The 12249-nt window shown below is 44.1% G+C and overlaps 1 protein-coding gene across 3 annotated transcripts in view; it reads right to left on the bottom strand.

The window, feature by feature from the left end:
* The window catches only part of ESRRB (estrogen related receptor beta), a 126915-nt gene that overhangs the window by 96963 nt on the left and 17703 nt on the right, over positions 1-12249 (bottom strand). The window contains exon 2 of one of the 3 annotated variants that reach the window (XM_041471974.1): positions 1944-2044. The exons of 1 other annotated variant lie outside the window; for it this stretch is intronic. Coding sequence is in view for 1 of the 2 variants with exons in the window: in XM_041471972.1 (XP_041327906.1) it covers positions 2003-2044 (42 nt within the window). In the remaining variant the exon portion in view is untranslated. The remainder of the gene's footprint in view (positions 1-1943; positions 2045-12249) is intronic. One more of the 3 variants, XM_041471972.1, reaches the window with a different exon arrangement.

Raw genomic sequence — 12249 nt, 5'->3', positions numbered from 1 at the left:
AGCCTAAATAGGCCAACAAATTCCTCTTTGAGTATTTGAGATAGTTAATAAGGGAGAAAAAAAAGGGAAAATATAAGAGAAAAAGATTTTATGGCACATTTCTTAGACATCTTAGACACCTCTAATCCTTACTAACAAAATGTCAGGGATACATGACAAAGGTCTACTTCCTCTACCATTCATAACATTCTCTCTTCAAATTATACCAAATATCAGCCATGGTATGGAAAGGTTAACCAGCATTAGGTTTGTACACTGATCATTCCAACACCATTAACCTTTTACTTCTCAACTTGACACAGTTTAACACTTCTGCATTACAGTCACTACATACTTCACAGAATCAAAGAATGGTTTGGGTTGGAAAGGACCTTGAAGACCACTTAACTCCAACCCCCTGCCACGGACAGGGACACTTTCCATTAGACCAGGTTTCTTCAAAGCCCCATCTGGTCTGGCAACGAACACTTCCAAGAATGAAGCAGCCACAACTTCTCTGGGCAGCCTGTTCCAGCGCCTCACCACCCTCTCAGTAAAGAATTTCTTCCCAAAATCTAATGTAAATCTATCCTCTTTCACTTTGAAGCCATTCCCGCTTGTCCTATTGCTACATACCTTTGTAAAATGTCCCTCTTATATTGTTCCTAAACAAGCACATAAGTAGTCAACAAAATGGTGGTCATTTAAAATTCTGTACTTTGAATGTTATATTTTTGCATATTTTGTTATTCCTTAAGCTTTGCCATTCTTGCTGCACACGTTACAGCAAAGACTTCTAAAGAAATTTCCTAGCCCCAGTGACATTGTCCTCTTGCATATTGCTGCTGGGGAACTTAGTGTTTTAATTACTGTTAGTAGGCTGTAAGTTCTCAAATATCCCAAATTCCTTCACTAGTAGGAGCAAGAGCGTCTGGGTGTCAGTTTTGCTCATGATGGCAAATGACAGGGTCAGATCTGCCTTTCTCACTCACACAAATCTGCACCTCAGTGGAGATTACAACATGTGGAATACATAATATAGAAGTGAGCAGGTTTTTACTACCTGCATTTAGTTGATCTGCAACTACATGAAATGGCAGCACTTAATCTAAATGGAGTGGCTGGGACAAAATGATCTTAAGCTCATAGAACTGCAAAACTTGACAGGACTCACGAAACAAAGACAAAAACTATGTGCTAAATAGAGCAGACTACAAGTGAAGTCAAGAGTTAGGAAAAACCACAATTGTGTTTATCTGTGAAAAATACTCTTAACCCTCATTATTTTAGAGTCCATAATTACAGGATTGTATTTTTTTCACAGTACCTCATCTCAGACTGCACTCAGAAGGGATTTTTCCTATGTAATGAGCAGCTGCTTGAGATGCTGGTTTCTGCTCATTGTTCAGGGTGTGGCCCCAGGCCTTATTTACTGCAGATTATTCAAACCTGGCTCTAGAGATTTATTAATTTCCTTATGTGTTTTTCTATGGGTTTGTCATTACATTGTCCAAGAGCTCCACTACCCCAAGATCATTTATTTCCACATACTTCTATGAGAGGAGAGGGTATTTTTTTTTCCTATTTTATGGATGAATGACTGAAGATGGTGTTAAAACATATCTGCTAATTCTGGGTGCCTACTCCAAGACACCAACAGCCTGACTGATCTGTGCTTGTATAGCACCATGGGTTTAGTGGACTCTCATTTAGTAAATTTGCAGCTTTAAGCACTCAGTGTTTCTGTAAAGCAGGCCGTTTGGGACCAAAAGGTCCCCTATAAAATAAGGAACACACAATTAAACAACCCCTGGCATAGCAGCTGCTTCAAAACACCCCAAAAACTATCATATAAAAATGATCACGTACAGAAAAGAAGTCAACTGTCAGGTCACAATTTCACTGCCTCAGCTGTAAAAGCTTCCCTTTCTCTCCTGCAGTCCCTTGTCTCACTCAATACACACCTGACAAATGAGGCAGGGGTCCTACAGATGGTGTCTTTCACAGTGTAACTCTGATTTACCTCAGAGCAGGTCCATCACATGCAGTGAATGAGGCAGGGGTCCTGCAAAGGAAACAGCACACAGTGATGTAGCTAAAACATGAGTTGTATTAGACACACAGTCAGGTAGACAGAAGTGCTTGAAGAGGATAACTGGTCTTTTTCCATCGTCCAGTTTTTGCATTAGTACTATTTGAAATGCCATTTTTAGAATTTGTTATTTTTACAGCAAAGAAATTCTGTCAGGAAGCATCACAATGACACTTTTGTAGATTATCAGAAGGGACGAATCCTTCACGTGGGCCACTACAACCAAGGTAACAGAGTAAACAGGCTGCAAAGGTAGCTCATCCTCTTTTGTGAAAACTGTCATGAGGAGCATGAAACACTGAATGAATTTCAGATCCTGGTGACAGCTGAGAAGTCATGATGCAGAGGCTCCTCCAACCATTCAATCCAAGTCATCCTCTCTCCTCTGTAGCCCACCCCAGCCCACTTTCTTCTCTTCACTGTCTCTGCCTTCCCATGCTAACTCTTTCCTTTGCCCTCATCTCACCCCTCCAAACACTATTTCCCCACACCCCACAGCCTTAGCCTCTTGTTCATCAACTGCTTATAACTATTTGATTCCCCTCCTCTCCTTTTTGCCCAGCCCCCCTTGCACTGTCTTTCCATTCCTGTTTGGTGGCCCCACCTACTAACACTAGCTGATTTAGAGCTTAGCAAAGAGGAATCTTCTTGATCTGCTTCTAAATGGAAGGAAGGCATAATTCAAGACTTTTTATTTAAAATATAAAAAGTGCTGGTTTGGATAATAATTTTCACAAAAATTTCCACAAACAATGGAAAGTGGCAGTGGTATGATCAACTGAAATGAAGCCCCACTGGATGCACCAGGAAAGAAAAAAGATGGTGCTACTAGTCTGTCTGTTGTATGAAGCAGTGGAAACGAAGATAAAAACTAAGGAAGTTGGTTAAGCAAGAAAGAGTGCTGCTGCCATCCCTTTTGAAGACTTACTGTGGTTGGGTATATTAGCATTTGGATGGCAGGCCTTTGAAGGAATGTGGAGCACTTGTATTCCTTTGTAAACTACCCTGGTACCTTATAGACACTAGTGCTTATTTGATATAGGCACCTGCACACATCTCAAGCTTGCATCAGCTGGACATGCATGTCTTAACCTCTCACAGTCACAAAAAAGAGAGCTAGGACCATGTCAGGAGTGAGGTGCATCCTTCCATCCCAATGGATAATGCTATGGCAGCATTATTCTTTCAAAACAGGCTGGAAAAATATCTGTGAAAAATTTTATCCCCTCTCAGACAGTCTGTTCTAATGCTTCTGTATCAGTACCAGTTTGTTAACCTCAAACTGAAATCTCCCACATTGCAATCAAAGCTCATTTACTTCCAGCTCTGTCAACATCAGACATAGCAAATGGCTTTAATCACTTCCTCTTGGACAAAGCCTCCTAATATTTGAAGATACATTCCCCAGATCTTGCCTAACATCTAGATTTCCAAGACAGAAATACTAACCTGTCTAACAGAAACAAATTACCACTTCAGTGCCTTTAACTTCATTCCTGGCCATCCAATTGTATCACTTGGAAGGCCAGAGAGTTTATATGAACATCCAGAGCAAGGCACAAGCTTGCAACTGGCCTGCTGGCTTGCAGTAGGCAAACCAAATTTCCACTCACTTCCAGGGAAACTTACTGTAGTTTAAAAAAAAAAAAAAAAAAGGGAGGGGGGTGAGGAACATGAGAGTGTTAGCCCTTCACAGCAGCATATCTCCCACCTGGATTCAACTTCTCACACATTTTCAAAATCTTGATCTCTAATTTTGGGAAACTTGAGAACATATATTCTGATAAATCAACTCTATCATATGTTACATTCTTTGTGTAGAACAGAATTTCTCAGCAGTCTTTGGTGAGGCTGAGAGCTGTTCCTGTGTCCTTACATCCACTGCTGTGCCTTGAGTACAAACCAGACAGATTTAATATAAAATGGTTCCCTGGAAAATGGAAGTCCACATCCTTGGTGCACATAGGTATGAGTGTACACAACAACCAGAACTGTGACCAGAAATGTCATACACTTAAAAATGTGGGATTTAACATTAATTAGATAACACAGATTTGCCTCCAGTGTTACAAGCTGTGAGCTCCCAGGGAAGCCAGGAGCCATTCCATGAAGATAGGAAACAGAGGACCCTTCTCTGCCATAGGTGATGTGATGGGGGAAGGTGAGCTGGCAGCTCAAAGGCACAAGCAATGGCTCTGTACTGCGTGTTTGCACAACTGCTTGGGAGCGTATCCCTGGGTGATGTTATTCACAGGCCTTGGCCGACAGTAAATAAGACGGTGGAGCTTGATTCATGAGGGATGACAGGAAATCTATAATGTGTGGGCTCTATAATCTGCTCGCTACTGCGTAGCAAAATGAAAGAACAACAGTCCAATTACCAAGTCCTTGCTGATCCCAAGCACATCCTCCAGATCTTGTTCTGCTCAGAGCAGTGGGAGTTTATTGGCAACAATGGAAACCAAGCTCTGGCACATGCCATCTTCCATTTTGGGATGGCAACAATATTTTGGAAGCATCAGACTTCCTTACAGTGGATAAAAATGCAGCCAAGAGTGTGGCATGATCTTTAGAGAAAATTCCTGCTGAGTTTAGTTCACCATAGGACTGCTCTCATGGACACCAACTGCTGCACTCCACTACAGGCACTGTCTGTCCCAGGGGGCTGGCTGAGCCCAGGAGCAGTGACCTTCCCAGCCCCTTGCTCTGTGGGGAACTGTGAACACCATTCCCCTGTCATAACACAAAACAATCTAAAGGTAGCTCCACGAAACTGAAATCAGGACTATGACCCAGCAGCACACAGCAGCCAGGATACAAATGATGACCAAAAAACACCTTACGGGGAAGGAAACAGAAGATGGGAGGGGTATGTGTATTCTGGGGCCAAACAGAAGAGGACTGGCTGAAGCTTGTATTCATACCAGGTGCAGGATTGGCCCAAAAGACAGCAGGGATCAAGGCCATGTCAGAAGCAACCACAGAGCAGACTGCCCTCATACCACCAGTGCTGAAGACACGTGGAAAGATGGAAGAAGGTTTCTTTCAGACAAAAACAGCCATGGTGGTAGTGGGAGGGAGGAGGGCTGACAGTTCCAGACAGAAGGAGAAGAAAATAATTTTGATTCCTACTGTGCAGTGCCAGAAAATCCACAGGGAAGCCCAGGGCTGGGAAGGCACAGGATCACTCAGGTGAGGATCCTGGTGGCTTAGAAGAGCCAGTTCTCTCATTTTTCTCTAACCAAATGTATGTTTCATTCCTTGGGTCTCTGGCCCTTAACACCTTTCAGATCTATCTTCTGCCCTCTAGGAAAGGGGCAAAGGGAACCTCTCCCACTCTGGCAACAGGTAAACAGCATGTCAAGGTGGGGAGAGCAGAACAATTCCCACTCGATCCCTAGCAGAGGCCTTCTTTGCCGAGTACCCACTCTGGGGACCGCCGTCCTTTCCCCGTTTCCCCCTGCAACAATCTGCTGCCACCTCCCCTCCCTTGTTATCTGTCAGTAAACAGTAATTAAAGAAGTGGCCTGCTTGATAAAGCTCCCGCCTGCCCTCACACGGTGCTGCCCTCTCGGACGTGTCTAATTAAAATCCTGATGAGAAGATGAAGAAATCCCAGCAGCTGGGAGTCTGCTGACTCTCTCTGCTCTCGGCCTCTTCATTACTGACGAGGAGGCAAAGAGATATAAAGGACCCCGGGAAATGCTCCGACAGCCCAATCGATACAACCTTTTGTGGAGCGTGCTGGCCCGCTCAGGCCTGCTTTCTGAACTGTGTGGATAACGAGGATGCTGGAGCGCGGCTCACTGCGTGCGGCTGCCGGGGCCGGACACCCCCGGGCTAGTCTGGCTACACCTTCGCTCCCAGGAACACGCTCAGGGCCCCCAGCTTGGCAGCCACCATCCCTGAGTCCACACTCTGTAATAGCTGGGGTACTTGCCTGCCCCCCACCAAGCCAGGAATCGTTGCTTGTCGTGCCAGAGCCCTGGCAAACCTCTAAGCGCTCCATCAGTTCTGTGCAAACGCGGAGCGTGTCGGTGTTACATACAACTGCAAAATCCGGAGGGCCAGCACAAACCTTCCCTAGGCAAAACCAGCACCACGCACAGTGTGCACACCAGGGGGTTTAAAGGTCTGCTTTTACATGAGAATGCTGTGTTTTCACTGCTGTACCAGGATTTTGTGCTAGAGGGAAAATGTTGGTGTGCACAAAATGAAACAGCAAAGGTTTACACACGTGCGCAGCAATATCGTCATTGTGAGTCACTATAACTATATTTAGACACACTTCACTTCATGCAAATGTATCCACTACATGGTTTTATTAATGTGGGAGATTTCACTTGGAAACAAGCCCATTTTCACTGTCCAATTCATGTTTATCTCAAACACCAGAGATTTCCTTGCTCTTAGTTTGAAGATGAAAGGAACAGTAAAAAGGTGGAAGCAGATCTATACTTTCTAAAGTTTGAAAGCACATGTGAAGCACCTCCTTCCATGTCCCTTCTGAGACAGCAGCAAGCCCACAAAAGGTACAGCACCTGGGGAATTAAGATCATGTGCAAGAGTGGGAGTGCATACATGGGTGCAAATACACACAGTGTATGTGCATGAAGGACATACACATTCCACATGTGAAATCAATAAAAGAGTGAGCTTCATTCTGAGTTCACACCTTGTGCTTCACAAACCACTACTGTTCATGCAATCAGCAAGTCGAGCAATAGTTGGTTCCCTTTTCAGAGTCTCATCTAAGTCCTTGCATGCGGTTTATTCAACAGACGCAGTCACTTTCCCATTTCCTCAATTGTAATTACTTTTACAGACCACATGTACTAGGAAAAATTTTTTAAAAAGGGAAAAAATGGAAAAAAGGAAAGAAAAAGGAAGAAAAAGAAAGAAAAAGAAAGCTTGAGAAAAATATATTTCATTACTTTCAAGACTTTCATTAAAGTCTTATGAAGTAAAAAAATATTTATTTCTGTTGCAATTGCCATAATCTCTCCCCACTGTCCTCCTTGTCGTGCCAGGTTCAAGGAAAAGGAACAAATCATTCCTGGACTGGTTTACCACTGAGTTAAACTTGCCAAAAAGCCCAAGCCGCCTCAAAACAAGCAGTCAGCATCAAAACACAATCAGCAACAGCAAGAAATGATCAGACAAATACAGAAGCAGTGGAGGCAATGTTAAAAGCTCAGGAATACTGCTACTAAGGGGTTTTGGGGAGTCCACTGGAAAAGAGGAACAAAGAGGGGCGGCAGATGAGAGGTCCCATGGCAATGGTGACAGGAGCACTGTCACTGGGAAGTTCACAGGTTCTCTTGGCCCTCAGCCTCCCCTGGCAAGAGATGCTGTTGTGCAGATCAAGGCAGCAGCGCTGGATGCACAGAGCTCAGCACGCAATCCCTGCCTGCCCCACTACCTGTGCTTGATGGAATGACACATTGCTGCAGCAGCTAATAAATAGAAGTAATTTGATTAGCTTTCCCTAACTAGCGATAAGATCCTGACAAACCCTTTTTAATGCGTTTCTGGAGCAGGATGAAATTGTTTCATTTGGTGAGCAGGGCCCCACGGGAGTTGCCTCCAAGCTCCTTTAGTGAGAGGTAAAAATATGCCAATCATTAATGAGGGGAGAATTACGGAGACTTTAATGCAATCAGAAAAGAGGAGCCCTGAGGCAGCTGGGGAATAAAACCTGCCCTTAAATCAGAGGCAGGCAGCCGGAGCATGGAAATAAAGGCATACACAAGCATGTACATGCACACACACACCTACCACACACACAGAGACCTTGCAGAGCCGCTGTAAATACACTGGGAGTTTTGCCTGGGCAACAACCACCTATCTCAGCAAATGGAATCCATCTTTCCGCCAAAAGATTTTTAAAATCACAGTAAACTATACCCATTTGGCAGTCCCTTCCCTCTGCCAGGAGGGGACCATTGCCCAACATTTAAAAAGCCTGAGCCTTTTGTGAAGGAGGCATATTAGCTGCTTGGGTATCAAGCAGCAGCAGCAGTGAGGCATCTTTGCCAAGTGGAAAGTGCCTCTCTCAGGGCCAGACTTGCTGCATGAACACAACATGTATAAACTTCTCACTGTCCTGCACTCATGCCAGAGGCAACATCTACTACATGGTGAAAGGCACCTCCTCCCACCCCCTCTCCACTCCCTCCTCAACCACTTCAGTGGATTCTCTCCCTCATGCACAAATCATGTAACATTCATTCCTTAGTGAAACAAGTTTAAAGCTGCTGGCATTTTCTTTGGCACTGTGGCAGGCCCTAGTGGCCTGGCTGGTCTGTATTTTTCAGGGGTGTGTGTGTTCTTTCAGAAACTCCTCCTATGAAAGACAGCATTCCATCTTTCTGCAGCGATTCTCTAACCCTTGCTTGCATAATACAGATAGCTGCATCAGCACAGACCATCCATCCCAGAGAATGCTAGCTCTCAGTTTAAAGGCATAAAAAGCAGGACAGGAGTTTTCCCATATCTCTTTAAGATTCATCTTGTTTACTTAAAAATAATGAGCAAGAGTATTGGGATATCAAACACCAGACACCTTTTCTCTGCCAGATACACAAAACATGATGCTACAAAGGCTGGGCATGCAGTACTTCAGCCCTTTTCCCTAGTCTGGACTAGCACTAACATACAGAAGCAACTGAATGGCTGCTGAAAACTCTAAGAGGAAAATCACTTCTAATTTCTGGTTTTAATATACACTTGAAGGGATGTGAGACAGCTGTTTCTTCCTCCCATAACTCCTGCACTGTAGTGAGAGAGTGTGGCACCCCTGCCTTCTGCTAGGTGGAATGGCTGTCCTGCTTAGCGTGCACTGAAACAATACACTCCTGTATTGAGAACGCTAGGCTGCTGCTTCTTCTGCCCCTGAGATGTATCAGACACCTCTGCCACAAAAAGGCTGTGCTTCTGCACCATATTCACATAAAGCAGACAACAGTGGAGCTAAAACTCCGGGGCAAGTGACTACCAGCTATTTAGCCCTAAGGCAAAGAAGTTACAAAGTCACCAAGACAGAGTAAAATATTAAGAAAAAGTAAAGAGGGAGCTGTCCTGAGACATGGAGCTAGAAGCTTAGCTGGTAAGTTATGGTATGCAGCTGGCACATTCCCAAACATGTATCAAGCACAGAGCTGCATGTCCCACTGTTAAATGACCATGGAATACTTATCCCCAGATAAGGAGGCCTGCACATACCTCAGCAGCAACTCCTGCTGACTACTTGAACCCTGTGATGATGGGCTCCCAAAGTAGTATTGCAAAGCTCTCTGTAGCTGAAAGTTTGGAATGAAAAGCACTTCAGAAGAAAAGAAAACCTCCAGGGTTCTCCCAAATTCTGTGTATCTGAGAGATCAAAGCAGCTATTGTTCAGCCAGACTGTATGGCCTCCAAAGTCAAAGAAACACAAACAAGTGAGAAGACCCTATCACAGAAACCATCAAGACTGCAAAAATAGCTAGCAGAAAATTCAGCATGACTACAGCACAATGCTGTCTAGCATCTAGAAATTATATTTCTGCTCCTTTTGAGTCAGGGCCAATTTTGGCCCAAAGTTCTAGTTGAATTCAGTGATTTCTTCCAGTCAAGACCTTTAGGCTATTCAAGACAGTTACTATACCTCTTCCTTGGTTCCACTTCTAGTGGTGATCCAGGTTTTACTGACACAGTCCAACCTAGTCTGTGGTGGCACTCAAGCAAGCAGAGCATCCTTGTGTCTCCCCTGAGCAGCAGGCAGGGGTCTGAGATGGTGTCACCCACTGTGGCTCCACACACAGGCCTGCCTTGCTGCAAGCAGCTCCTTCTCAGTCTGGTTTGTTATGATTAAAAATGCACATCACCCAGCGAGGCCTTGGAGTGGAACTCAGCTGGAAATTGGATCATTAATATTCCTTCTCATGCCCATTGCCACAATTTCTTACCTCTCCACAAGCAATTGCTAACAATGCAACAATTGAGGGTCTCAGACTAAAAGTGAAGTCAAGACTAAAATGCCCATTGTTACTCCAGTTCATCAACCTTTGTCCATACCCTGGCATCCCATCAAGCTTAGGCCAGTGTGCTGATGTCAGCTGTCTTTCAACCCTCTGAACTGCCTTTCCCCAGTTTATCTACCAAAAGCTCTTAGGATCCATATCATCTTAAACCATCAGAAACGGGATTCAAGATTATCCTCATTCCCCAGCAGCTGGAAACACAAGGAAAGGAAACAATTAATTCAAAGAATCTATCCACTCCTGGTTTTAATACTTGGTCACCACATTTTCCACACAGTTAAAGTACGCTAAATGGGTTGAAGAGATAAATGCAAAGCAGGGGTAGGACATACCACATGATGGAGAATCACACAAATGTACAAAGAGGGATATTTTCTCATCTAGCAGAGCTATCTACAGGAGCTCATACCAATCCTATATGCCGCCACTTCTGCAACTTATTAACTGGGCAAACTAGGAGATGTGCAAATCCCCCACCACTGCTAAAATGATCCTTTGACAAAAAAGGATCCAGAAGCATAGAAATGGCACAGGACACAGAGCAAATGATTGAAATCCCCCATGAGTCTCATTGGATGCACTCATTGGCCTATTTGAAGATACCTTCCTGTACAGTGTTTACATTAGACAGAAAAAAGCACAACACAATCAGGACTACAGCACTGATCATGGAAAAATAAAAATGAATAGGCATGTTTTCTCTTGGGACATTAGCATCATCTCTGGGGACACTGGTACCAGGCAGTGGAAGTTTCTTCTTGCTGAAATTCCTTCGTCTGTGTGCTGCACAGTGTCCAAGAGGTTGAACATCTGCTTGAGAAGTGGAGAAACCTGCAGGCCAGCACCTAGCATAAGGCAGCTGGGAAAACATCACTGCTCACTAGAGTCTGGGCAGCACCACCTATAAATTCTGCTCCAAATAGCTGTTAATTCTCCATTGCCTTACTCAACTACCTCAAAAACATCTCCTCCCAGTAATCATTTTGCATCTTAGGTGGATAAACTTTTTGGGACTCAAAGGACCTGTTACATATCACTGAAATGCCCCTCAGGCTGAGGACTTGCTTCATGTCCCTCTCCACAACACAAATACAATACAAATATCTCCAGAATTAAGTGTTCACTAATTATCACAAGGGTATGATTTAATTTTAAACTGCTCCTGCCACACAAAAATTTGCATGTTTGGCACTTGCATTTTGATGTCACTGTTTCTTTAGTTATATTTTATGTCAGAAATAATAATTTTCAGTGAAAAAACTCCGACAATAAAACACATAGCTTCATTACCAGCGACTTCAGTGCAGAAACATGAATGGTGACCATCTCAGAGTGATGGGCTTCATGAATGTACACAGCAGTATTGGCTCAAAGGAATTCAGAGAAGGAGCTGTCCCATCAGTGAGATGGAATAAACAAAACCCTGACACACCAATTTGTGATAAGCACAAAGAAATAAAAGAAGAACCAAAGGGTCTGAAATTATATGACTGGTGTTACCTACTTATGCACACCTTTCAAAACCAAAATCCTAATAAATTTACGTGCCACACCACAGACATGTCCCTTCAAGGAAGAGGAAGAAGAAGCCACCACCACTGCCTGTTCCCTTTGGCAGCTCAGTCAGTCGCTGGCATCTCAGCTTAGCGCTCTGTTCACAAGGGCAGAGCCTTGATGGCTCCTGAAAGCCAACAGAGCTCCAGCAAACACAAATCTGCAGCCCACAGAAAGAGAGGAAAGTATTACACCCATTAAATGTATTTTAAAGAGACAATAGATAAGAACAAAGCTCTGCTATAGGATTTCTCAGCTCTGGACTCCTTTGAAGATATACAACATGCAATCTCCACACAAGGATCAGTGACTGCTTGTGAGTCACTGAAAGTCATAAACTGTGGGTACCTCAGTCATTTAGCCTTCTATCAATGCTTAAGTGTCAGCTTTTCCTACCTGAGAGGCAGCTCCTGAGTTTTCCTAATCCTCCAAGCCCCAGCCTCCCCAGCATTCCTGAGGCCAACTTACATGCCTTTCTAGACATCCCTCTCTGTGACCATGACAAGGGCAGAGCAGAGGGTGCTTGTGGCAGTCTTGCTCAGGGAGCACTGGCTACCATGCCACAAATTAATTTAACCCTCAATTTATTTAAGGGGGGGGGGG

The sequence above is a fragment of the Pyrgilauda ruficollis genome, unplaced genomic scaffold, assembly GCF_017590135.1.
Source record: "Pyrgilauda ruficollis isolate IOZ18807 unplaced genomic scaffold, ASM1759013v1 scaffold28, whole genome shotgun sequence".
Taxonomy (NCBI): domain Eukaryota; kingdom Metazoa; phylum Chordata; class Aves; order Passeriformes; family Passeridae; genus Pyrgilauda; species Pyrgilauda ruficollis.
The sequence above is the reverse complement of the archived record's forward strand: the minus strand, read 5'-3'. Positions and strand labels throughout refer to the sequence as shown.